At 37.6% G+C, this 27,750-nt stretch overlaps 1 protein-coding gene across 2 annotated transcripts in view; it reads left to right on the top strand.

Moving 5' to 3' along the window:
• The window catches only part of SPATA16 (spermatogenesis associated 16), a 223,871-nt gene extending 196,389 nt beyond the window's left edge, over window positions 1-27,482 (top strand). For both annotated transcript variants that reach the window (XM_077763683.1, XM_077763682.1), the window contains exon 11: window positions 27,089-27,482. In XM_077763683.1, coding sequence (XP_077619809.1) covers window positions 27,089-27,211 — 123 coding nt within the window. In that variant the 3' untranslated portion in view covers window positions 27,212-27,482. The remainder of the gene's footprint in view (window positions 1-27,088) is intronic.
• The last annotated feature ends 268 nt before the right edge of the window (window positions 27,483-27,750 follow it).

Raw genomic sequence — 27,750 nt, 5'->3', positions numbered from 1 at the left:
TTATTTCTGAGAGAGAGAGAGAGAGAGAGCGTGAGCAGGGGAGGGTCAGAGAAGAGGGAGATACAGAATCCAAAACAGGCTCCAGGCTCTGAGCTACCTGTTAGCACAGAGCCGGACGTGGGGTTCGAACCCACGAACTGTGAGATCATGACCTGAGCCGAAGTCGGACGCTTAACCGACTGAGCCACCCAGGCGCCCCCATATTTCAAAATGAAGTGCAGAAATGGAAGTCAAATCACAGAAAGATTCATAAATTATGTTAAGGATTTGGAATGTTTCAGAAAGTGTTTATCTGGAAAATGTTTTTGAGACTTCTCTAGGGCTACAGTGGGAGCTACAGAAATGTGGGGCAGTCCGTTCTAAGACAGTGGCCTGATCTATGGTGGTGGCTGTGGAGATGAAAAGAAGCTGACAGATAGAAGGAATGTGCAGGAAGCCAAATCTACAGGCCTTATTCACCGATTTCATAAGGGAGTTTAGAAAACAGGAGAAGTTAGAATGATGGCCACACATTGGGCTTGAGTCATGGGGCAGGGAGTGGGGTGAGGTTTGCTGGTACCATTTACTAAGGAAGCAAGCCCTTCAAAAGTATAGCTTTGGGCTGAGACTATAAACCCTTTCACAATCCAGTCAGGAGGCAGAAACCATTCTACATACTTGAAAGGGAATTTAATATAAAGAATGGTTAACTAGGTATGTATGACATTGTTAACTAGGTAACTGAAAAAGCAGAGGAGAACAATAAGTTAGCATAGAAGAAGCAACTAAAAGGAGCAGGTACCACCCATTAGGGCTGGGAAATCCAAGAGAAGAGACTGGAACTACTAACACTTAGAAATTTGGAGCAAGGATCCTGCTGGACCAAAACTTGGACCTCCCACTAGAAGGCACTGCTCAGCTGGCGCTATTATCTCCAAGCTTGGAGGAAGAATCCTGAAGGGTTCAGACCCAGACTTCTGAGGAGGGGGCACTAACTCACTGGTGCTTATGGGGGGGAAGGTGGCAGGAGCAGGGAGGGAAGTGCAACTTCTGGAAAAACTAGATTCACCTGCTATTACAGAAAAGAACTTAACTTTCTGGAGGAAAGAAGCCTTGCTTTAGAGATGCTCACAGGAACCCCAAGCAGACAGGAAGTCAGCAGCAAGTCCCTCCTTTCTCCTTTGGCATCAGAATGCCCCTATATCATCTCCTACTGACAGAGACTAACAACTGGCAAGATAGAAATGAGGTTTGCAGAGTTCCAGCTCCCAGCATCACAGAGCTAATCATAGAAGGGTGGGTTTGGAGTTAAGAGATTATGGGCTAACTAATAACTGGCACAAAAGTGCATTGAACTTAGGGTGCTGGCAAGATATCCAAGGGAAAGTACAGGAGTCTGGAGTTCTGGATAAAAGACCAAATAGAGAGTTTTTAGTTGTTGGCAAATTGATACGAACTGAAATCATTAGAGAAGGTGAGATGGCTGAGAAAGAGAAGAGAATAAGAAGAGAAGAGAGCCTTGCAGAGCACATTTCAAACTTAGGAAAAGAACCATACAAAGGAGACTCAGAAGAAATGGCTAGACGAATTGGAGCTGGAGGTAAACCAAATGTAATGCTGATGAGAGTCAAGCAATAGAATCAAGTATCTCTGTTCACTATAGACATCACTTTTTTAGCATGAGATTAGAAAACTGCAGCCCACAGGTCAAAACCAGCTAGTCACCTATTTTTGTAAATAAAATTTACTGCACACAACCATGTCATTCATTTACATGTGGTCTATGTCGCCTTGGCCAAGTTGAGTTGTTGCTACAGACACTGTATAGCTCACAAAGCCTAAAATATTTACTAACTGACCCTACACAGAAAAAGTGTGCTGTACCCTGGTTTATAGCATTATCCTTCCCAAAAATATAAACCTTTGTACACTACATATTTGTATTTACAAATCCAAGTGATAATAGAGCAACAGCCCAGTTATGAAATTCCAAGGACTAGCTACAAAGGTGGAAGAAAAATTGACATTTGTCTATATCTACGTAGATCTTACAGAATACCACCAATTCCACCTCACAATAAGCTAGTTTTTGATGCCCACACTCAAAGGAATGTTTAGCCTGTGACTTCCCACTTTGCTCCTATTGCAGTTACTTATTGCTGTGTTATAAATCAATCAGATATAGTGGTTTTTAACAATAATCCAATACTATCTCTTCTCACGATTCTATGAGTTGACCAGACTCAGCTAGAGATGGTTCTTGCTCACTGTCTCTCATGTAATTCAGTTAGGTGGCTTCTGTGCCTGGGCCTAGAGTCATCTGAAGACTAAGGTGTGCTAGACTACAACATGGCTCACTCATAGGGCTGACACTTGACACGAGTCAGCTGAGATGACAGCTGACTGGAGTGCCTACCCATGTGGCGTGTCCATGTGAATGAGGCTTTAAACAGCATTACAGCTGGGTTCCCAGAGGAAATCTATCAAGAGAAAGGAAGTGGAAACCATCAGTCTTCTTTAAGGCCAGTTCCAGAACTTTCCACCATATTCTGCTGGTCAAAGTAGTTATGGGCCAGCGCAGATTCACAGGGTTGGAGGAATAGATTCCATTTCTCAAAGGAGGAGTGAATTCATGAGGAGAATGAAATGATAGCATCTGTCTTGGAGACAAGCTCCATCAGCAGAGCTATAGATCTGGGTCCTGTGCTGGAAAACACCTGCAAGCAAGAGTCAGGAGGACAGTAACATCAAGGCCTCTGAGGCTGGAACACTGCAAAGCCACTCTACTCAACCACTAGGTGTCTAGAAGGACTCACTGGTGAGCAGCTCATCTTTCCAAATTAAAAGCCCTGGTAATGATCCTAGCTTTCTAAATGGAAGCTCCTGAGAGATCTTTACAAAGATGTGAATGAGATGGAACAGGGTGCCAAATTTTTCCCAAGGGCTTTTAATTTGGTTAATGTGACTCTACAAAGGATGATCATATCACTTTCAGACAATTCCGATAGCAAGTAAGTAATTTCCTTTTACTGCTACAGAGTTAATTTGCGTGTGCAGAAAAAAATAATTACAAAAACCTAATTGTACAAGCTACACTGTGTTCTGAGCCCACTAGAAGTTGATATCAGCATCACCACCTCTGAGATCTGTTATCTGTAATAGAAACAGCTGTTGTACCTAATGAAAACACTTGAAATTTTCATCTGGAGCAGCAGAATTATAGCAGCACCTCCTAGTTCCGCGTACTTAAAGGGTCTGTCAGAATCCCCATTACCTAACACAATTTCCAGAGCTTCACTTTGTTATAGGGCTATAAAAAGCCCATCAAGATGAAGTCTGATTCATGAGTGCTGACCTCCTGTCTACATTTTTTTCTTTGAGATTTCTTGAAGAACCCAGAAGAAGAAAGAAAGAGACGATTGTGTTTTTCCCTAATTTACCAGAAAGAAAATATATTCTTTATAGAGTTTTAGGAAAGTGGATTTTGTTTTGGTTTGGCTTTACAGCATATTTCCTTTCAAGTAACTAACTCAAGAAAGATATATGTATGTTGGTTTAGCTTTGCAAAAATAAGCAGATTACGTCCAAAAAACGTAAATTTTCTTATGTTGGAAAGTTCTATGCCACAGCAGGATCCTTTAACAAGGTTCAGTCCTTAACAACAACAACAACAAAGACAAAACAGAAAAGTCTGAGAAAACGTACCATTTTGAATATCCAGAGGTCTTGTTATCACACTGCTCATTCATGCATTCATCCAACATTTACTGGGCATCTCCTGTGGGTCAGACATTGTTCTAGATATTGGAGATACAGCCATGAAAAAACAGTACCATCACAATGTTTGCATTCTGAAGTAGGCTCTAAACTACCTAAAGAAATATGGAATCTATTGTAAGTAATGAAAGCCAAGGCTGCGGGAAGCAGGAAAGGAAAATGAAAGTGCCAATGATTGCAACTGCACTAGAATAGTCAGGCCAAGATTCACTGAAGTGGCATTTGAACAAAAACCTGAAAGAAATGCAAACCATGCAAATATCTTGTGAAAAACATTCTAAGTAAAGGAAACAGTAAATGTAAAACCCCAAGATTAGAGAGTACCTAGCATATACAAGGAAATACAAGGAGTGCTGGGGGACTGAAATAGAATGAACAAGAGTAACAAAAGATGAAGTGAGAAAGCAGATGGCATAATGCTTTTCAAACAAAAAAATCAAAACCACTCTAGGCTGCTGAGATGATAGTAGATTGAAGGGGGAGGGGGAGGGCAAGGGTAGAATCAAGGAGACTAGTCAGTAGTTTATTGCAATGATACAGAAGAGTAATTGTGGTGGCTTGCACCCAACAACAGATGACTTGAACTTTGAAGCCAGGTGGTGGTAGTGGATGTGAGGCCAAGTGGGGAATTATGGTGACTTCCAACTAATGTGGAATTTGACCATAAACCAGCACAATTTGTTTGTCTTCAGTTCTCAAAATAAATTTCAATCTGGGCCTAAGAAGTCACACGGAATTTCTAGTTTAGTCTACCTCAATAATCCGCCTATATAAGATCCACATCCTCTGTTCCTTAGTTTTTCATCCATAATCAGGAAGAATACAGAACCTAACTCTGCAAATCCTTGACCATTCAGCTCCCATTCATGGCACTTTGGGCAAGTAACAACCTTCTGAGAAACATAATGTGTTCAAATCCTTACCATCCCCAGAGTCTATGATTTTATGTTACCTAGCATTGAATCCTAAAGCCCATTAGAGCTTTATGAACTAGGCCTGAAGATAGAAAAAGAAGTCTTTCGAAAAGGGAGGCTTTTAAAAAAATGTGCCAACTGTTAAGTTGGAACATTCCTATTTCTTTTCACCGCAGAATCAGTTAAGAGAAACAGTTAAGCAGCACTCTGTCTTGAACTCGGAAGGAAAGTTATTTGTTTTTCTTTTACAAAGTCTAAACTTCACATTGAGAAGATCAGAATTTAATCTGGTTACAACATATAAAGTACTGTCTTATTCTGATATGCCTCTGGATCACTGATTTGAGACTAAACAAGGAAAAATGAAATTTTGTTATTTTAAAAGTAGAAAGACTCTACCATATGATCATGGTCCTGTGAATTTTCATGAAAAGAAATTATACTTTAAGTTTCACCAAATATTATAATATAGTACATCACAGTCTTCAATGAATTCAACTAAAGGAGTATATAGGTGGATATCTATAAGCCATCCATATGAACTTGTTCAAAATTATTCAGCTTTTATGTTCCTTTTTATCTCAGAATCTTAACTTATAAATTGTACTCATCATCAAACAGACGTGACATTCATTGATATACTAATTTGGTCTTTCAAGATGAAAATGGGATAGAATTGTATGTCACTTAGCAACTCTGTGCTGTTCAAGGCTGTTGATGTAGGCAGAGCAAGCAGGGGAGAATACAAATCTGGGAGATGGGCCAGGGGCAGTTGGTTGAGGAGGAAGAGAGAAGAGCAAATTGGAACATTTTATTTACTTTCCACATCAGCATTCAAACCTGAATCCCTCCAGAAAGTCTTCTGAGAGAGATTGCACATGCGGCACTATCATTCATCGGCCAGTCATTTGGGCTGACTAATATGTGGTTAGGGCCTACAGTTGTGTCTCTCTGAAAGTACCGCTCTCTTTTCAAAGATTCAGCAGCCGTACTACTCATTTGCAAAGCAGTTTTTCCAGCAATCAGGCTTTTCCTGTGTGTCTTGTTCTTTAAGGAGTCTCCGCAGATTTATTGCAATTTGATTGTGAACCTTCTCCGCTTCTGGTTATGGGCTTCCTCATTAGCATATCCCCAAATTCCTTTACAGTGTGTACTCTAAGCACTGCTAAGCAGTTCTGTCCATGGCATAATGCAGATTATGTAGGGAAACCTGACCGCTCTTGTTGTTGACCACACTGGAGAGAAGGACGGAGACAGACTATGAGCACAAGGAGAGAAGCAAGGCCCAAGGGACAGAAGAGGTCAGGTGCCTGGGATAAATCATCAAGGTTCCTGGGATAAATGAAACTGTGCCAGTAGGTGTCCAGACAGCAGGTGCAGTGGAGGAACGTCCGGCAAAGCCTGAGAAAACCTCCTGATTGTGGTCAGAGTTGAGCCCTGGGGCCGTTGGACCCACAGGGAGCATTTCATCCTCAAGTGTTGCACTCAGCAAAGCCAAGTCTAGCCTGGAAAGTGGAGGAGGCCAAAAGCCTTGGTGCTGGCCGTCTTCCCAAGCTACAGTGTGATCCTCCAAATGTAAATGACAAACTTTAGTTACCATTTAAACCAAACAACATCTTTCTTCTCTGATTTAAAGGGAAAAAAGTATGTGGTTAATTTGTTAAACATTTTCAGCAACTGTATTTGCTGATCACTTATTTCCCACCTGTGTTTGGTCTTCCGTCCAAAACTGGGAATACCTCTTTTATGTACTTTGTTGGTTGGAAATATTCTAAAACTTTAATGATTCGGCAAGAAATTTCTACAGCAGAAACATTTCTGCTCAGGAGTCAGTTCCTAGCATGGCCTTATCTAGAGAGCATGTATCCAGGAGCTTTGCCAGTTCTCACCAGAAGTTTGTCAAGGGGCAGAGCTAACTGCCATTGTGCTCACATACATAATAAAATACTGTGTTAGTCAACAAAGGATCAAACTATGTTAGTCTCTTTGAAGTTTGCTTTTGAATAACGATCACAATTTAAACAAGCTATAAAGAAATTTATTTCAGATAAATAACTAAGTTAATTAATACTGTGATGATGACAAATATTATCAGTGATTACTATTGATCCTTTAATATAGTGCCAAACACTTCATCAAGTTATCATATTTAATCACTGCAACAAGCCTATGAGGGAGATGCCATTAGTTCTCCTTTGAAAGATGAGGAAAGGAGCTTTGTAGAATTAACAAGGAAACAAACCTAAGTTTGTAGTGACAGGGTCTAGTTTTGAATTAGATTTGTTTGGGTGGATCAAAGGCTCTGTTCTTAATCATTAGGTAGGACACTTAATGTTAAACCAATTGCAGCTACTAAAAGTCAATTGACAAAGAATATTTTCTGACCCAAGTGCAGATTCTGTAAGACAAACGGTGAGATGATTCTTGAGTCTACCTTTCTGTGAGTTGAACAGGAGCATCAGAGGCTATTGTAGGAATACTCCATCCTTCTCTAGATCACAGCTGACTGGCCTAGCTGAGGATGCATCCAGCCAGCATTCCCTGACCAAATCCAAAACCCGGAATCCACTGTCCCATGGATCATCTGCTCTTACTGTCTTCCCTCATCATCCCTCCTTCTATAAACATCGTGCTTAGGTTGGCTTTGATAGCTCACTGTTTTCCCCCTTCCTGTAATATTAGAACTTCAAGGAAACAGCTTGGAAGTCTGGTCATTTCTATAGTGTACTTACTGTCAATCTGAGGGTCACCTTCTGGTGAGTTATCTGAATTATTCTGAAATGCAGCCTGTCAATGATATCGCAATTTCAGAAGCACATATTGCCATAACTCCTCCAGGCTTTATCCTCGGAGCCCAGAAGCCTTGAGACTGGAACTGGATAGCACGTTTCTCACTCCTTCACTTCCTGAGATCCCTCCCTGCCTGTCCCACTAGTGAGCTGATATAGGAAGGTAACTAAAACAGAAATTGGAAACGCTTATATTTAGTTTTTTAATGTCTATAAAAACTTTTCAAAATGCATCTTTCAGAAGTTCAGTGAAATATCTGGGGCAAGGGAGGGGAGCCTATATCTCAGTTCTATTTTGAACTGAAGAGCGAGTTTGCAGTTCATTCTAAAAGTTACTCTTCTTAAATTACCAAAGGTGTCTTCTTTGCTTGGCAGCCCAGCATTTTATTGCATGTATTTTATACATTAAGTTTTGCAATCCTTTATAATTCTGGAGAATAACACAATAACAGCTTATACCACTTGGTAGTTAAATGAACCATAGGACATCTTCCATTCTGTATTGAAAGTGGGATTAATACAGAGTTCAGAGCAATTGACTTGTAGCTCATTCAATCATTTACAGTGTACTCATTATACCTTTCATCTTTTGGAGAAGGGCAGAAATGAAAGTGCCTTTACATGCAGCCCTAAAGGAAGGTATGGGCCATTTCTCATTCTGATTATGACTTTCCTAAAATGGTGTCTGTGGAGGAGGGGGAAAAACTATAATCTAAAACACATACAAATGCCATAAGCATAAACACACCTTTATCTCTTAGCATTATCAAAACTGTGTGTGTGTAAAACTTACATGTATTCTGCTAAAAATGGTTTTCTGTTTGAGAAAAGGTTCTGGAGAGGAGCATGAATGGCTGATGAAAAGATAAACATAGGCCTATGTTAGAGATCCTAACTCTATTAGGATAGTAACCTAAAAATAAGATAAAATTAGGTAGGCCCTCTCACTGAATTAAAAGAAATCCAAAAGATTTTTAACTTCCCAAGACCTCTCATGCAGAAAAGACCCCTTCAGCCTCATAATGATTCCCTTAAACATATTAACATAGATATTTAGAAGCAACTGGAAAAACTGATTCAAGAAATGACAGTACATCAGCTATATACTATCCTGAAGTACAGGAGTCAAAAATTATTTTTTAAAAGTCCATTATAGGGGCGCCTGGGTGGCTTAGTCGGTTAAGCGTCCCACTGTCGCTTAGGTCATGATCTCGCGGTTCGTGGGTTCGAGCCCCGCATCGGGCTCTGTGCTGACTGCCAGCTCAGAGCCTGGAGCCTGTTTCAGTCTGTGACTCCCTCTCTCTGACCCTCCCCTGCTCACGCTGTCTCTCTCTCTCTCTCTCTCCTAGAAATAAATAAAACATTTAAAAAATAAAAAATAAAAGTCCATTATAGAGGACTTCCATTTCAGAAATATGGAGTAAATAAGCTTTTCCCTACTTCTCTCATTAAGTACAACTAAAAATCTTGGACATTATATGTAAAATAAACACACAAGACTCTGGAAGATAGAATGAAAAGGACTGACAACCAAGGGACATGGAGACTTGAGGAATGACATGATGGTAAGTTCACTGGATATTTTTTCCTCATACATCCTACACTCATTGCTGAAGAAGCTAGTAATCCAGAAACACTAACATGTGTAGACAAAACAAGCCCCAACAAAAGCCTACCCTCTCTAGCCAAAGGACAAGGAAAGAGGAAGCTTAGTAAAATGGAAAATTCTTAGACAATAATCATTCTACTCCAGCCAAACATCACAGGAAAAAATGGTGATCCAATACCCACCCATGTAAGCAAAGGGCAAGTAAGGAGTCAAACTCCTACTCTCACTAGGCTATAACAACATGTCCCGGCCTTCCCACTCTAACAGGGTGGTGTCAGAGAACACCAGATATGGAGCCTGGACTTTCATCTCCACTGGATGGTAAAGCACCACTTCCTCCCTTCCCCCTGCTGGTGTGGGGTCAGAGGAGGGGCCTCGTAGACAATCAAGAATTTTGCCACATGCCAACAATCATGAGCCTGCCTCCTCAACATGATGTCAGTGGAGGCTGCATGGCAAGCACTGATGTGGGATTGCAACCCCTCCCAGCTGGGGAGGTATCAGTGACACCCTAGTGAGGAGCTTGAATGCTCATTCTCACCCAGAAGTAATGAGGAACTTCCCTCAGGAGTCAACGAAGGCTGAGTGGGGAACCTGAATTTCCATACCCACTTGGCAGTAAGAAGGAGTGCCCCCCATCCTCTGCCATAGCAGCATCAGAAAAATCCAGCTAAATGGGGTTTAAATGAGATCCAGAACCTCATATCATAATGCTCCAAGTGTCCAGATTTCAACTGAAAATCACACATCATACCATGAACCAGGGAGATCTCAAATTGAATGAAGAAAGACAATCAATAGATTCTAATACAGAGATGAGAGAGATATTAGAATTATCTGACAAAGATTTTAAAGCAGCCATCATTTAAAAATATGTTCTAAGGAGCAATTACAAAACCTTAAAATGAATGGAAAAAATTGAGTGTCCACAGAGAAATAGAAAGGTTCGACAAATAATAAAAGATATAAAAAGAACCACACCAATTAAAAAACAAAAAGAAACAAAAGGCATCCAAATTGGTAAAGAAGAAGTAAAAGTGTCACTATTTACAGATGTGATGATACTATATATAGAAAATCCTAAAGCCTACAACAAAAAATTACTAGAAGTGACAAATTCAGTAAAGTCATAGGATACAAAATTAATGTGCAGGAATCTGTTCCATTTCTATACACTAACAATGAAACAGCAGAAAGAAATTAAAGAAAGAATTACATTGAAAATTGCACCAAAAATAATAAGATACTTAGGAAAAACCTAACTAAAGAGGTGAAAAACCTGTATTCTGAGAACTATAAAGCATCGATGAAAGAAATTAAAGATGACACAAAGAAATGGAAAGACATTCCAAGCTCATGGATTGTAAGAACAAATATTGTTAAATGTCTATACTACCCAAAGCAATATACACATTTAATGTAATCCCTATTAAAATACCAACAGCATTTTTCATGTGACTAGAACAAACAATCCTAAAATTTATATGGAATGACAAAAGATCCCAAATAGCCAAAGCAATTTTGAAAAATAAAAGCAAAGCTTGAGGTATCACAATTCCAGACTTCAAGTTATATTACAAAGCTGTAGTAATCAAAACAGTATGGTACTGGCCAAAAACGGACACATTGATCAACAGAAAAGAACACAAAACCCAAGATAATCATTAATTACATGGCCAATTAATCCATGAAGAAAATCCAATGAGAAAAAGTAGGAAAGTAGGAAAAAATATCCAGTGAGAAAAAGCCAGTCACTTCAAAAAATGGCACTGATAAAACTAGACAGATACATGCAAAAGAATAAAAATAAACCACTTTCTTACACCATACGCCAAAATAAGCTCAAAGTGGATTAAAGACCTAAATATGACACCTGAAACCATAAAAATCCTAGAAGAGAGCACAAGCAGTAACCTCTCTGCCATTTGCCATCACAACATTTTTCTAGAATATGTCTCCTGAAGAAAGGGAAATAAAAGGAAAACTATTGGGACTACATACATAAAAAGGTTCTGCACAGTGAAGGAAACAATCAACAAAACTAAAAAGCAACCTACTTAATGGAAGAAGTTATTTGCCAATGATTTATTCGATAAAGGGTTAGTGTCCAAAATATGTAAGGAACTGATACAACTAAACCCAAAAAACAAATACAATTAAAAATGGCCAGAAGACACAAACAGACATTTTTTCAAAGAAGGCATACAGATGGCCAACAGACATATGAAAAGATAGCTCGACATCATTGATCATCAGGGAAATGCAAATCAAAGCTACAACTGGATTATCACCTCACACCTGTCAGAACAGCTAAAATAAAAAACACAAGGAACAACAAGTGTTGGTGAGGATGTCAAGAAAGGGAAACCCTCTTGCCCTATTGGTGGGAATGTAAACTGGTGCAGCCTCTCTGGAAAACAGTATGGAGGTTCCTCAAAAACATTTTTTAAAAAAGAACTACCCTCCAATCCAGGAACAGCACTACTGGGCTTTTACCCATAAAATACAGAAACACTAAATCAGAAAGATACATGCACCCTGGTGTTTATTGCAGCATTATTTGTGATAGCCAAACTATGGAAGCAGCCCAAGTTGATTAGTCCATCAACTAATGAATGCACAAAGAGGTATATCTATATACAATGGAACATGATTCAGCCATAAAAAAGAATGAAATCTTGCCATTTGCAATGACATGGATGTAGCTAGAAAATAAAATGCTAACTGAGATGTCAGTCAGAAAAAGCCAAATACCATATGATTTCACACACATATGGAATTTAAAATAAACAAAACAAACAAGGTAGGGAGAGAGACAGAGAGAAACCAAGAAACAGACACTTAACTATAGAGTAGAAACTGGTGGTTGCCTGAGGGGAGGTGGGTAGGGAGGTGGGTGAAATAAATGATGGGGATTAAGGAGTGCATTTGTCATGCTAAGCACTGGGTGATATATGGAATTGTTGAATCACTATATTGTACACTTGAAATTAATACAACACTGTATGTTAACCATACTGGAATTAAAATAAAAATGTAAAACTCTGGAGGAGCTCAATAACAGAATGAAGGAGAAAGAGAGGAAAGAATCAGTACAATGAGAATAGAAAAATAGAAATCACCCAATCTAGGAGTGCCTGGCTGGTTAAGCGTTGGACTTCGGCTCAGATCATGATCTCACAGTTCGTGAGTTTGAGCCTTGTGTTGGACTCTGTGCAGACATCTCAGAGCCTGGTGTCTGCTTTGGATTCTGTTTCCCTCTCTTTCTTTCTCTTTCTCTCTCTCTCTCTCTCTCTCTCAAAAATAAGCATTAAAAAAAGAAAGAAAGAAAGAAAGAAACTACCCAATCTAAACACCACCAATTGGCTCTAATAAAGGTATGTGCCTTGGGTCCTGTCTCTCTCTTTCTCTCTCTCTGCCTGGATAGTGCCTCACCCTCCCCATATGGCATCTCGAAACATGCTATGTACTTCCTACAGGACTTATGAATAATATATTCTCTATTTCAGCTTCTCTTGTGGTCTTTTGTTAAACTGCATGCAGTTCATCATCCAGTATCCTTGCTCTACTTAGCACATGTTAAAAGTTATGCTTCTTTTTTACTTTTTTTACTGGTTGTCCTGGAGTCTGCAATATACATTTACAACTAGTTTAAGTCCTCTTTCTTTCTTTCTTCTTTTCTTTTCTTTTCTTTTCTTTTCTTTTCTTTCTTAATGTTTATTTACATTTGAGAGAGAGAGAGAGAGACAGTGTGTGAGCCACGGCGGGGGAGGGGGGGCAGGAGACAGACAGAATTTCAAATCAATTATTGAAGCCCCACCTCAAGAACATAAAAAAGAAAAGTAAACCTAAAGCAAGCACAAAAAAGGAAATAATTAATAGAAAACTAAAAATGGATGAAAATGAAAACAGAAAAAAATAGAGAAAATATATTAGGCTCTTTGAACAGATCAATAAAATCTGCAGACCTCTAGTAAGACTAAGGAAGAAAAAAGAAAAAGCAAAAATCACCAATACCAGGAATGAAATTAGATATCACTATACACCCTGCAAGTATCAAAAGGAAAATAAAGGAATACAATAACTCTGAAAATATAAATTGGATACCTAGATGAAATGTACTAATTCCTCAAAAAACACAAATCACCACAACTCACCCAATATGAAATAATTTCAATCACCTACAACTATTAAGGAGATTTAATTCATAATTTAAACCTCCAAAAAGAAATCTCCAATACCAGCTAGTATTATCCTGATAACAAACAAGACAAAAACAGTACCAAAAAAAATGCAAATCAATATCCATTATGAATACAGATGCAAAAATCCTTAAAATATTAGCAAACAGAATTCAGCAACATGCAAGAGTTATAGTCCATAACCAAGTGGAGTTCATTCCAGAGATGCAAGTCTGAATATTTGAAATTCAATTTAATTTCCATACTAACAGTATACAAAAGAAAAAAATTACATGATCACATCAATTGATACAGAAAAAGCAGTCAATAATATTTAACACTTATTCATGATAAAAAAAAAAACTCAGAAAAGTAGAAATAGAAGCAAAACTCCTCAACTTGTTAAAGAGCATCTACAAAAATCCTACAGCTAACATTATACTTAATAGTCCAAGCTGAAGGCATTCCCCTTAAGATCAGAAACAAGGCAAGGAAGTCACCTCTCACCACTCTCATTCAACATTGTGCTGGAAATTCTAGCCACCACTGAAAGACAAGAAAAGGAAATAAAAGGAATAGAGTGAAAAAAAGAAGAAACAGAACTTCCCCTATTTGCAGATGTCATAATTGTCTACATAGAAAATCCCAAGGAACCTACAAAATAATGATGATGATGATGTTGATGATGATGATGATGAGTGAGTTCAGCAAGGTTGCAAGATAAGATAATTGTCCAAAACTCAATTTTATAACTATGTACTAGTAGTGATCAAGGTCACTGAAATTTAAAATATAATACCATTTATAATTGCTCAAAATAAAGTGAAATGCGTTGGTATGAATCTAACAAAACATGTATAGAACATAGATGCCCCAAATGACAAAGCATTAAGGAAAGAATCAAAGATCTAAATAACTGGTGAGACATACTGTGTCCATAAATTATAAGACTCAGCATAGTATAGACATCACTCACTCAAAATTGATATACAGGCTTAATGCAACTCCTATTCAAATTCCAGCAAGATTTTCCATAGATGAAGACATGACTATCCTAACATTTATATAGAAAGACAAAGAAAACAGAATAGCTAAAACACTTTAGGAAAAAAATGAAGCAGGAAGAATCAGTCTACCTAACTTCAAGACTTTGTTAGCTGTAGTAATCAAGACTTTGTGATATTGATGAAGTGATAGATACATGACTCAATGAAACAAAATAGAAAATTCAGAAATAAGCCCACACAAATATGTTCAACTGATGTTTTATAAAGAATCAAAAGAAAATTAATGAAGGAAAGATAGCTTCTTCACCAAATGGGGCTGGAACATTTGGACATACATAGGGGGAAAAACCTTGACTTAAGTATCACACTTTATCCAAAAGTTGACTAAAACCATAAAACATAAAACTATAAACCTTTTAGAAAAAATAGAGGAAAATCTTTGGGATCTTAGTATTTGCAAAGAGGTTTTAGATTTGATACTAAAAGCATGATCCATGAAAGTTTAATTGGCAAATTAGACCACAAAATTAAAAACTTTTGCTTTATGAAAGATTGTGTTGCAAAGGATGAAAAGACAAGTTACAGGGCAAAAGAAAAATATTTGTAGACTACATGTTCAACAAAGGACCAGTATTTAAACTATATAAAGAACTCTCAGGGCATCTGGGTGGCTCAGTTGGTTGAGTGTCTGACTCTTGATTTCAGCTCAGGTTATGATCCCAGAGTGATGGAATCAAGTCCCGCATCTAGCTCCACATTGACTGTGGAGCCTGCTTAAAATTCTCTCCCCCTCCCTCTGTCCCTTTTCCCCTCTCACTCACTCTCTCTCTAAAGAACAGCAACAACAAAATGAAAACACACACACAAAATCTCAAAATTCAACAGTAAACGATTCAAGCAGTTAAACCAATTTGACAATGGGCAAAAGACATGAACAGACATTTCACCAGAAAGAATGACAAGTAAAAACACTTTAAAAGATTTTGAACATCATTATCCATTAGGGAAGTGCAAATTAAAACCACAGTGAGATAAACCACTGCACATCTATCAAAGGAGCTAAAATAAAAAATAGTGACACAGTAACTGCTGGTGAGGATCACTCATACGTTGCATACATTCATATGTTGCTAGTAGAAGTGTAAGATGGTACAGCCACTGTGGAAAACAATATGACAATTTCATTATAAAACTAAATATGCATCTACCATATGACCTAACAATTGTACTTCGGGGCATTTGTTCCTGAGAAATGAAGTCTTATGTCCACACAAAAACCTACGCAATTGTTTATTAGCAATTTAATTCATAAAAGCCAAAAATCAGAAGTAATCTATATACCTTTCAAAAAGTGAATCATTAAATTGTGGTACATGGAATAATGCAACCATGAAAAGGAACAAACTGTTGATACACACAACCTGAATAAATCTCCAGAGAAATGTGGAATTATGTACTATATGTTTGTACTATATGTATACAACCTACTTAAAATAACAAAATTGTAGAAATGGACAACAGATTAGTGGTTGCCAGGGCATAAGAGATGTGGAACCTGGAGAAAAACAGGTGTAGCTATAAAAGGGTAACATGTGAGATCTTTGTGGTAATGGAGCTGTTCTGTATCTTGACCGCGTCAATGTTAACATCTGGCTGTGGTATTCTACACTTTTGCAGGATATGACCACTGAGGCAAACTAAATGGAGTACATAGATTCTTCTTGTTTTGCTTCTCACTGATGTATGTGAACCCACACTTGTCTCAAAAAGTTTTAAAGCATGTATTTAAACCCTCAGATAAATTATACCATTAAATGTTGAAAAATATTTTTTTAATTTAATGTTTATTTATTTTTGAGAGAAAGACAGAGCACTCATGGGGGCTGGGCAGAGAGAGAGAGGGAGACACAGAATCTGAAGCAACCTCCAGGCTCCGAGCTGTCAGCACAGAGCCCGAAGCTGGGCTTGGACCCATGCACTGTGAGATCATGACCTGAGCTGAAGTTGGACCTTAACTGACTGAGCCACCCACCCAGGTGCCTCAAAAAATAATTTTTTAAAAAACTGTGATATATGGTTTCCTGGACAAAGTGATAGCAAGGTTTTGTAATTGTTCTTTATACTAAACATAACAAAACGTATTATTATTAAGAGAATTTTCAATCAAGAGTGGTAATACAGTTTAGCAGGAAGTGTTTTTGTACATTTTGTGACTTCTAGGGGGTAGGTGCCTCATATTTTCACGTTGTACTTTTATGACTAAAATACTAAATAATATAACAAATTAACTGGATGAAATAAAGGAAATATATGGGGATTGTTTGCTTGAATGCAGGCCAACAGCTAAAGGAAACTGATACATTATGAATAACAGAAATAACTCCATTTCAGAAACTAAGTTTATTTTAGAAATTAATTTCAAGCCTGTTTGAAAACAATTGTCATTCTAATAAGAATTAAAATTCAAACTATTTTGGATGATAAATATTTAAAAGCATTTGGTCTGGAAACTGAATGGAACAGAGCAAAGAAATTAATGTTATCAAATCCACTGTGGTGGAGTGAAATGCCTGTTTTGCCGAGAGGATTTTGGTCCATCCTGCTAATCTCTAGAAACACATTCTCATTCTGTAACTACTATCATAGTCATATAAACATGATATTTATTCCTGAAGAATGTGATTCTTATTTCATCTACATTTTTCTTCTTAATAATTATCTTTAAAAGCTTTACTAAAAAATCCTTTGAGTACCCAACTCCTAAGGCATGAACATGTGCAAACAAACCCCTATAAACATACCTAATCCCCTCTCTGTGATCCAGACTACATGAAATCCAATAGGAAGTCCCAATTCAAGTCTTCTCAGTGTAATTTACCCATGTTTTCATGTTTGAGGTCAACTTCTTCTCCTTGCCATTATTGGAAAGAAGCCATCTTTGTTCCCAAGGTACACCCTAAACCTGGCTGGCAGGCTTAGTGGGGAGGCTCAACCAGCAGGAAAAGTGAATTTTAGAAAGCATCCGTCATGTTTGAGGGGAAAATTAGAACTTAAGTGAGCTTCCATTCATTTTATAGCTTAGTTGTTATATTAGTTTGCTAAAGCTACTGTAACAAAATACCACAAACAAGTGGTTTAAACAATGGAAATTGATGATGTAGCAGTTCTAAAAGCTGGAAATTCTAAGATCAAAGTATCATAGAGTTGGTGACTTCCCAGAGCCATGAAGACGAATCAGTTCCATGCCTCTCTCGCTTCTGGTGGTTTACTGGCAATTTTTAGTGTACCTTGCCTTATAGGAATATCACCCCAGTCTCTCTTTCTCTGCCTTTGTTTTCACATGGCACTCTCCCTGTGCACCTATCCAAATTTCCCTTTTTTATAAGAACACGAATCATTTTGGATTAAGCCACACCCTAATGACTTGATTTTAACTTGACTATCTATGTAAATAAGGTCACATTCTGAAGTGCTGAGGGTTAAGACCAACAGATGAATTTTGGGGACACCTGGGTGGCTCAGTCGATTAAGCATGGGACTCTTCAGCTCGGGTCCTGATCTCACAGTTTGGTTTATGAGTTCTAGCTCGGAAATGGGCTCCATGCTGACGGTGTGGAACCTGCTTGGGATTTTCTCTCTCTCCCTCTCTCCCTGTCCCTCCTTCACTTGTGCTCTGTCTCTCTCTCTCTCAAAATAAGTAAATAAGCTTTAATCTCTCTCTCAAAATAAGTAAATAAGCTTTAAAAAAAAAAAAAAAAGACCAACATATGAACTTTGAAAGAACACAATTCAACTCGATCCAGTACAGTTTGATTTTAAATGACTTTAGAAGGAAAAAGCCCACCCAAATCTTCAAAGTGACTCTCCCTCCCGTCTACCATATCTGAATGACTCCCCTTTCAAAGCCTTATTAGGCCACTGCTACGTAGTCCCATATTGTTATCATCTCTCACCAACTTTGTTCATGTTGAGCTTCTTGTCACTTCTTTCCTTAGTTTGCCCCATTTCTAACTATTGCCCTAAAATTCAATTTCTTCCTTAGCAATGTCTTTGGTCTTGTGGCCAGCACTCACACAATAAATGGAAGACAGTAATGTGGCTTATATGCCTTCAATTACCACATGAATGTAAGTTGGATCTATGTGCAAATGGAGGCACAGTCAGCATCATACAACGCTGGAAAGTTAATAACAATCCTCCTTCGCTTGAAAGCTCTTAAATGAACAATGTCACCTGACCCAAGAGCATCCTTATACTTTTCACCTAGATATAAGTTACAAACCAATCTATTTTCCCCTTTTTTAAATTTAAATTTTAGTTAGTTAACATACAGTGAAATATTGGTTTCGGGAGTAGAATTCAGTGATTCATCACTGAGTTACCACACCATGTGCCCATCACCACAAGTGCCCTCCTTAGTACTCATCACCCACTAACCCATCTTCCACCCACCTCCCTTCAACAACTCATAGTTTGTTCTCTATCATTAAGAGTCTCTTGTGGTTTGACGGGCGCCTGGGTGGCTTAGTCGGTTAAGCGTCCGACTTTCGCTTAGGTCATGATCTCATGGTTCGTGGGTTCGAGCCCCGCGTCGGGCTCTGTGCTGACTGCCGGCTCAGAGCCCGGAGCCTGTTTCAGTCTGTGACTCCCTCTGTCTCTAACCCTCCCCTGTTCACGCTGTCTCTCTCTCAGAAATAAATAAAAAAATATTAAAAAAAAAAAAAAGAGTCTCTTGTGGTTTGATACAAACCAATTTAAAGTAAAAGACTATTGGAGTAAATATTCAAGTACTTTTTAGCATGCCTGTTTTAAAGGGATTATGAGTGGCTGCATGTGGGAAACCATATTATTTTTATCTGTAAAAACGTTGCATTTTATCCTGAAATCCAGCAGAAAGCCGTAAGTTTTGATATGCTGAAAAAATATAAAATCATTAACTGAAAAGAAATATTTTAGTGCCAGCGCATAATCTTGTGCAGTTATAAGATGAAAAGGAAACGAGTGCACTGTGAACTACTCTCTGCTATTAACCTAATCCGTAATAGGGGCCCCTTTGTATACAACATACAATTTTGATACATCTAGAGAAGAAAAGATAGGTCTTTTAGTTTTGACAATTTTATAAATGGGACATAGGGGAGGCTCGAAAATCCCACTACCTATGGGTGCTTATCTTAACCAGTTCAGTACCTTTCAGTACATACAAAACTACAGCAACAGAAGTTGTTGGTTCCCTCTCGTTTCCATAGTGCTTCTCCGTGTGGTACAGGCAAGTTGCAATGTGTCTTCCTTCCACGGAGCACATTTCTGTATGAATCCAGGCCACACTAAACATCATAGAATCAGTCTTTTAATGTTGGAATGGATTTTTAAAATGTATTGTATTCAACCCCTAGTTCATACATGATTCCCAAATACTTCATGCTCTCCGAAAGAATCATCGAATATGTGATTTCCAATCTCTGGGATGAGGATTGCCATACCTCACCCTAAAGTCCCTTTCATTTTTAGACAATTGTGAAAAAAAATAGTAACATCTAGTATTGACATAATATCTACTTATTCACCCATTTGATGACTCATTTAGTTATTCATTGATTCAACAAACATTTACTGAGAACCTACTGTGTCACCAGTAGTGAACCAGTCACTACACAATGTACTGCTATTATAATCTTCATGGGTGGGTTAGCCATTTATGAAAAGCTTTTCACAAATATCAAACCATTTAATCCTCACAAAAACCCTGTCAAGTAGACAATGAGTATCATTATAAATTTGTTATTTTTAATTTTTTAATGTTTAATTATTTTTGAGAAAGACAGAGCATCAGAAAAGAGTGTAGAGAAGGGGCAGAGAGAGAGGGAGACACCGAGTCTGAAGCAGGTTCCAGGCTCTGAGCTGTCAGCACAGAGCCTGACGCGGGGCTCAAACTCACGAGCTGTAAGATCATGACCTGAGCTGAAGTTGGACACTTAACCAACTGAGCCACCCAGGCACCCCTATTTAAAATTTTTTTAATATTTATTTTTGAGACAGAGAGAGAGAGAGAGAGAGAGAGAGACAAAGTATGAGCGGGGAAGAGGCAGAGATAGAAGGAGACACAGAATCCAAAGCAGGCTCCAGGCTCTGAACTGTCAGCACACAGCTCAAAGTGGGGCTCGAACTCACAAACCGTCAGATCGTGACTTGAGCCAGTCAGATGCTTAACCGACTGAGCCACCTAGGTGCCCCATAAATTTGTTATTTATACTAGATATGAGAAAAGATAGGTTCAGAAATTAAGTCACATCACTAGTAGAAGAATCAAGAATCAAACTTGCCCTCTAATTCCAGATAGCACACTATCCACTGTATGAGCTAACACAAAACAAATCTGTCACTCTTTCCACATAACAACCTTGGTATGGACACCACAGACTCCTGTTATGATTCCCATCTTCATATTAGAGACCTCCAGATCCTTCAACTCTTCTTCATGCAGTTAGGAGTAAGACCCTTGACACACCCACAGCCACACGTGATAGCCCAGATGTGATATGACCTGAGTAGAGAAGGGATAAAAGCATTTGTCTCCTTTGAAACAGATACATTTTACTTGAAAGGGATTTTTTTCATATTTTATTGAGATATAATTGACATATAACATTATATTAGTTTCAGATGCACAACATAATGATATTTGTATATATTATGAAATGATTACCACATATAGTTAACATCCATTGCCACACAGTTATAAATTTTTTCTTGTTATGAGAAGTTCTAATATTGAATCTCTTATCAACTTTCAAATATACAGTATAGTACTATTAGCTATAGTCACCATGCTGTACATTACGTCCCCATGACTTATTTTTTTGTAACTAGAAGTTTGTACCTTTGACAACCTTCATCTATTTTGCCGACCTCCCACCCCCACAACTTTTTTAAAAAATTTTTTAAGTTTATTTATTTACTTTGACAGAGACAGCATGAGCAGGGGAGTGGCAGAGATAGAGGGAAAAAGAGAGAATCCCAAGCAGGCTCTGCGGTGTCAAAGCAGAGTCCAATGCAGGGCTCGAACTCATAAAACAGCAAGTTCATGACCTGAGACCAAACTGAGAGTCTAACACTTAACTGACTGAGCCACCCAGGCGCCCCCATCCAACTTCTGACAACCACCGGTCTGTTCTCTGTATCTATGAGCTCAGTTGTCTTTCTCTGACTTATTTCACTTAGCATAATGACTTCAGATTCCATTCATGTTGTTGCAAATGACAAGGTTTCTTTTTTATGGCTGAATAATATTCGTGTGTGTGTGTGTGTGTGTGTGTGTGTGTGTGTGTGTGTGTAAGACATTGTCTTTATTCATTCATCCATCAGTGAACACTTAGGCTGCTTCCATGAGGCAGACACATTATTGTCCAAAATCAGATTAGTATTTAGGGAGGCCACCAGAAAATACTGTTTATTTATACTGAGCTTATATGGGCTATCAGAAACTCATCTTTCTTCCTCCTTTTCTGCCCCCTCCTAATTCTGACTTATATTATTGAATTTTGACCTAATCAAAAGACTTTAATGTATGGCAACTACAATTAGCATAGTTACCAAGGCAGCATCCCTCACAGAGTTGAGGGTAAACACACAGCCCCTATTAAACTTATTTATATTTTTATTTTATTCCACTTTTGTATTTTTTCATTTAGTTACGCTTTTTCTATTTACCAAGCATACACTTCCAGATTCAAGTATTAACACTACTATTAAATAATAGTGATTCAGACCTATGCAAATAGTTCACATAAATTGTCTAATTTAATCTTACTAAGATCCTGTGAAGCAACTGATAGAAAAGGAAACTTAGGTTTTAGGAAGTTAGATAAAACTGCACAAATTCACACAAGAAAATGCTGGAGCTGGAATTCCAAACAAGATCTATCTGACTTCGATCCAATACCATATCTCTGTAATAATCACCTTTTTACTCTGAATAACTTAAAGCATCAATCTTGTTTTCTTAGCACCTTATAACTACTAGAATGCTTTTCACATGATAGACTGAGGTACAGAGGTTGTTGGTTTTTCTTTTAATTTGGGGTTTTGTTTCATTCTTTTAGCCTAGTACTAGATTATTATTATTATAGATCCACCTTTTATTAATTTCTGATTATGTGAGCTTTTTCCTATTTCTTACATTTGTCACTAGTCAAACTCATTTATTTTCCCTAAAACTGTTCATCTAATTATATTTCATATCTCATTAAAATATCATCATTATCTCAAGTTAGAAACTGTGCAGTCATTTCTAATTTTGCCTGCCTCTTGTCCCACCACAAAATTTTTGATCAAGTCTATAGAGTTTACTTCCTAAATGTCCTTTAAGTTCTTGATTCAGGCCCTTAAAGTATTCTCCATAGTCTATTACACCTGTCCCTTAATTGATTCACCTGCCATTAGTTTCCCTGACTGGATTCCATTCCATGTAATGTTACCAGATTTACTTTCTAACCACAAGGCTAAATATTTTTCAACTTTTTACAAGCTAACTCCAATCAGTACTTCCTGCTGTATATGTCTCTACTCTTAGTTCCCAGATGCCCAAGTTCCCAGAAGCCCACATCTATGCTATAAGAAACTTATCACTGTCAAATACCCCATGTTCTTTCACAACCTTGTTCTTACGGATGTCCTTTCCTCTGCCTGGAACGTACTTCTTGTCCTGGCAAAGAGCCAGCTCCTATCTCCACCAATGCACATCCATATCCCTTCAAATAGAATTCATTGCTCTAAAAAAAATTCACTGTTCTGACATTTTTGCTAATAGAACTTTTTGTACATAATTCTTACATAAACAGTTATGCTTTATTGCAATTATTTCTTCATTAATTCTCTCCTACATGAATGAGTTCCTCATAAACAAATATCTTGATATTTTTGCTTATCACCCTAATTATAGTGCCAAGTGCAAAATAAATGTTCAATAAATATTTGCATGAAAGAACAAATGTGCTCCCTTTGAAATCTGAGCTGACTAGAAGTTTTCTTATATTTTTTAATGTTTATTTATTTTTAAGAGATGGAGTGTGGGTGGGTGAAGGGCAGAGAGAGAGGGAGACACAGAACCCGAAGCAGGCTCCCAGCTCCGAGCCCAAGCACAGAGCCTGATGCAGGGTTTGAACCCATGAGCCATGTGATCATGACCTGAGCTGTAGTCGGATGCTCTGACTGAGCCACCCAGGAACCCCTAGTTTCCTTGTAATTTAAATTGGTCTGTTTAGTTACCTCCACATTTCTCTCTCATTGGCATTATTTGTTTTTATACGGTTAGAATTTTAATTTTAAGATCTCCTATACTTTCAAGCTGTCTTCTCATTTAGAGTTGCATAGGCATCTTCATTCTGAACTTCTTGAATCTACACTAAATCATGGCTGACATATTTTTGTGCATAAGATTTAAAGGTCCTGAGAAACTAGTGGATAATAATTTCCTTATTCTTTGATGTGGATTATGACTGATAGCCATGTGCTAGATGAGAATCTCACTGACAACCTTCAGCCCCTGTGATCATCTGACATCCCAGAATTCTTTGCATGCTCATTTGGTCCGATGTCCCTATCCCTGTAAAGCTAAGTCAACATTGGCACATAGATACATAAGAAAATGCTATCTGCCCATTTTGCAAATGGGAAAATTAGACCCAGAATGACCAAGTAGACCATCTGATATAGTTAAGCAAGTAAATTCTGTACCAAAAAGGAAGTCTAATAAGGCCTTTGCTCCAGAAACTGGCTCATTTCCTTCCTTACATGCTTACATATTTCTTTGTGTTCTATTTCCCTAAGGGCTTTATAGAAATTTCTATCATTTGCAATCTGTTCTTCTTAGTTATATGAATCTATTTTCTCTTCAACCAGCATTTTTCTTTCCTTGACTTAAAAAAAGAAAATAAAGAAACAGCTTTACTAAAAACATGTTGCAGCTCTCCTACACTTCAGAAAGTATAAAAGCTAAAATTGACTTACTTTACTGCATAGTGTGTCATTCATCTAATGGTATAATCTAAGAGAATAACCTGTGGTTTGAAAAATGTGAGGACTCATGTAAGACTGAACTAACCTAGATCTGATGCGAGTACAAGTCATGGAATTTTTTTGGCTTGGTGTGTCCTTGGAAATTATCCAGGCCAACCCTTTCTTCACCAAAGGTTGGTTAAACTGAAGCTCAGAAAGGCCAAGTGACTTCTCAAGAGTCACAGGTCAGGGTTTTAAAGCCATGAGGGTTATAAGCCATGAGCAGAATTCAACACTCCTGACTCTGTCCAGTGCCCTTTCTACCTCAGTCTGTTTCAAGTATGGAGACCACACCTTGTTAGCATCTTGCCTGGAGACTCTCAAAGCTAAACAATGGTAATAGAATGACGGCACATGAAAATGGTGATTATTTAATTTGAAAGAGATAAGAAAGCCTTCTGCTTACCAGACATCACTTTGAATATGGAAAAACAAATTGGTTTCTGAATGCCTTCTCTATTATCAGAAGGGAAGATTATTGACGGTCCACCATATTCTAGATGCTAGGAATAGTGGACAATGTGGACCTAGTTTCTGCCTTATAGTCCTGAAAACCCAGATGGGAAGACAGATATTAAATAAATCATCATAATCAATTGAGATATATAGAGATGCATGTATGTATATGTATATGTGTGTATATATATGTATGTATACTTCACATACATATATAATTTGCAAGGAGATGAATGGGCTGCAATGGGAATATGTTACTGAGAGACCCAACCTGGTCTGGATTATCCAGGAAGATGTCCCTGAAGTGCTGATGATGAACCTGAAATCCAGAGAAAACTCAAGAGTTTTCCAATGGGAGCATTCCATCACATGGCATAGCATTAAGAAGATCAAGAACACAGAGTACACTGCACTGCTGTGTTCAGATAACTGAAAGATGTACTACATAGCTGAGGCAAATGGAGTGATAGGAGACGGAATTAGAGATGTGAGTGAAACCAGATCACTCATAACTGTGTAAGCCATGTTAAGGGCTTGGGAATCCATTTAGGCATTTCATCAAGGGAAAAATATAACCAGATTTACATTTTAAAAAGATCATTCAGGTATCATTAGGAGAATGAGTTGAACGGATAACATGTAGACAGACCAGGTAGGGTAAGACATGCACATCATATATAACTCTAGACCTCCAGCTTAATTTAACAGTACTCTTTGTTTGAACCAGACATTTGATGTTTCTTCTTTGGTCCTCTCTAATGAAACGCAACCCGGTTAGTCAACACTGCTTTTAATAAATACAATTTAAAAAGAAAAAAAGACAACAGCCACCTAATGGGTATTTTAAAACAATTATGTTTCTATATCATTGAAGAAAGTTTGTGCATTAGGATTGTAATTTTAAATTGTATTTAGGCTAATTGCAAACATTCTAATTGTAGAGAGCTTTGATTTAAATGATACATTTTCAGTGCAAAAACATAAGTGAGTCATTAACTATTGAAATAATGGTAAAGTGCCATCTATTACATTTATTTTGGTTGTGCTCTAAGTTAATTTTTTATTTATGATTTTGGTGTAAGTTGGATAGTATAAATGTATGGAATACATAGAATAACTCACTGACTTCATGAGTACAAAAATATCCTGTCAAATTATTTTGATGATTGATGCAGTGATGAGACATCATAAACAATGCCAGCTTTTGGAAAAATTTACCTGAAGTAATTTTAAGTTTTCAAAAAGAATTGCTTTCATATAAATAAATTATGTAATTTTCTTAAGGAAACCAATGGACAATTTACATCACCTGGTGATACGACCTACACATAACATATAGATGAATGCTACCATTTATTATGCTTTTTGACAATTTGAATTATCTTTTGGAACCCTAAATGATAAGTCAAGTGACTTAAAAGTAAAACTCAAAATTGGAAAACTAGAGTTTAAGTGCTTTTATCTTAAGGAGATGACATTTGCATGTACCTTGAACAGTAAGTGCTCTAGCTTTGAGCTAACTTTATGACAATGGGCTCTTCAGTGAGTGATTTTAGGCTAATACGCTATGCAGGTGCTGGGAGTCAAGGTTAAGTACAAATTGTTGTATCTACAGACTTTCATGAGAGCCCAATGCAGCATATATGTAAACTGTTTTATTCTACAGTTCTTTAGCAGAATAAAATTGTGACAAATAGTACAACATACTCAACCAACTGTCACTGAATAATTATAAGTTTTCTTTTGAGGAAGACAAATAGTTTAGAAGTATTGTTTTGTATATCATTACTTTATCTTATTCCCTGGAGTGTGGCATTTTTTAAGAAAATGTATTTTTTCAAAATTTTGTTTTGATTTAAAAGAGAAATAGTTCTTGCTAAGACAATGTGTAATATTCATTTTTCTCCGAAGTTGGCCAGGGGCATATAAACGCTAGAATCTCTGGCTTTGAGGGGCGTAGATTTGTTTTTCCATTCTTCCTTTTGCTAATGGTGGAGTTTTTCACCATTTATTTCTTTTTGAAATTCCAGGTTTCACTGACCATTAAAGATAGTGGATGATGATATTCCCCATTTCTATACCCAGTACATAGGACTGAGTGGTAGAGCAAACTCCTGCATGTCTGCTTCATGTTCCTAAAACAGAGGAAACTGAAATGGAAACAGGAGACTTTTATGTTCAATCATGTCCATCTCCGCCAATTCTGTTCCAACATGGATCTGTATGTGCCGTTTCATTTTAAATACCTCACCATTTTCCTAACGACACAAAACCTGGGGAAAAAACAACAAATCTCATTGTATCTGTTTGTTTCTTCTAGGTTGGACGAATTGAAGACTTTCTATACCAATTAGAGGATAGTTTCTTAAAAATGAAAAAACTGAGAACTGCCAGAAGACAAAAAACAAAACTGAAGCGGCTTCAAACTGTGCAGCAAAGCTAGTCCCTGGGGCGCAGGCGCTACCATCAAGATGTCCCAGAGAGAGGGGCAATGGCCTCCAACCAACCTGACTATGACAATCCAGTAACAAAGGCCTATCACCAAAGGAGTGAGGTTGTGCTTCCCTTGGCTCTTCTTTACAAACGTGTCCTATACTTTATTAATCTTGACTGGCAGCAATAAATGTTCTCAGCAAGTTTGACTTGACTCTTGTTCAAATTCAACTTACTTGGTTAAACAGCTTATAAAATAAAATAACCATTGCTGCCTCTTTCACCTGCTTTTTTCTTTCAAAATCTACTAAGGTTCACCAGGTCTACCCAAGTATTCTTATAGTATTCATTCATATTCATGTGTATGATCAAGAATTATTCACATACCTTATATAGATAGGGACAAAGAATATGCATGCAAATCTAAAAATTATGAAAGTGATAATATACTTTCTCAGTCCTTATGGAGATAGGTCAAATGCGGTATGGCTGATATTTTCAGTTGAATTATCTCGTTAAAATCTCTATTCTCTCCTCTGGATTCTTTAT

This window comes from Crocuta crocuta, unplaced genomic scaffold (genome assembly GCF_008692635.1).
Source record: "Crocuta crocuta isolate KB4526 unplaced genomic scaffold, BGI_CrCroc_1.0 scaffold433, whole genome shotgun sequence".
Taxonomy (NCBI): domain Eukaryota; kingdom Metazoa; phylum Chordata; class Mammalia; order Carnivora; family Hyaenidae; genus Crocuta; species Crocuta crocuta.
The sequence above is the reverse complement of the archived record's forward strand: the minus strand, read 5'-3'. Positions and strand labels throughout refer to the sequence as shown.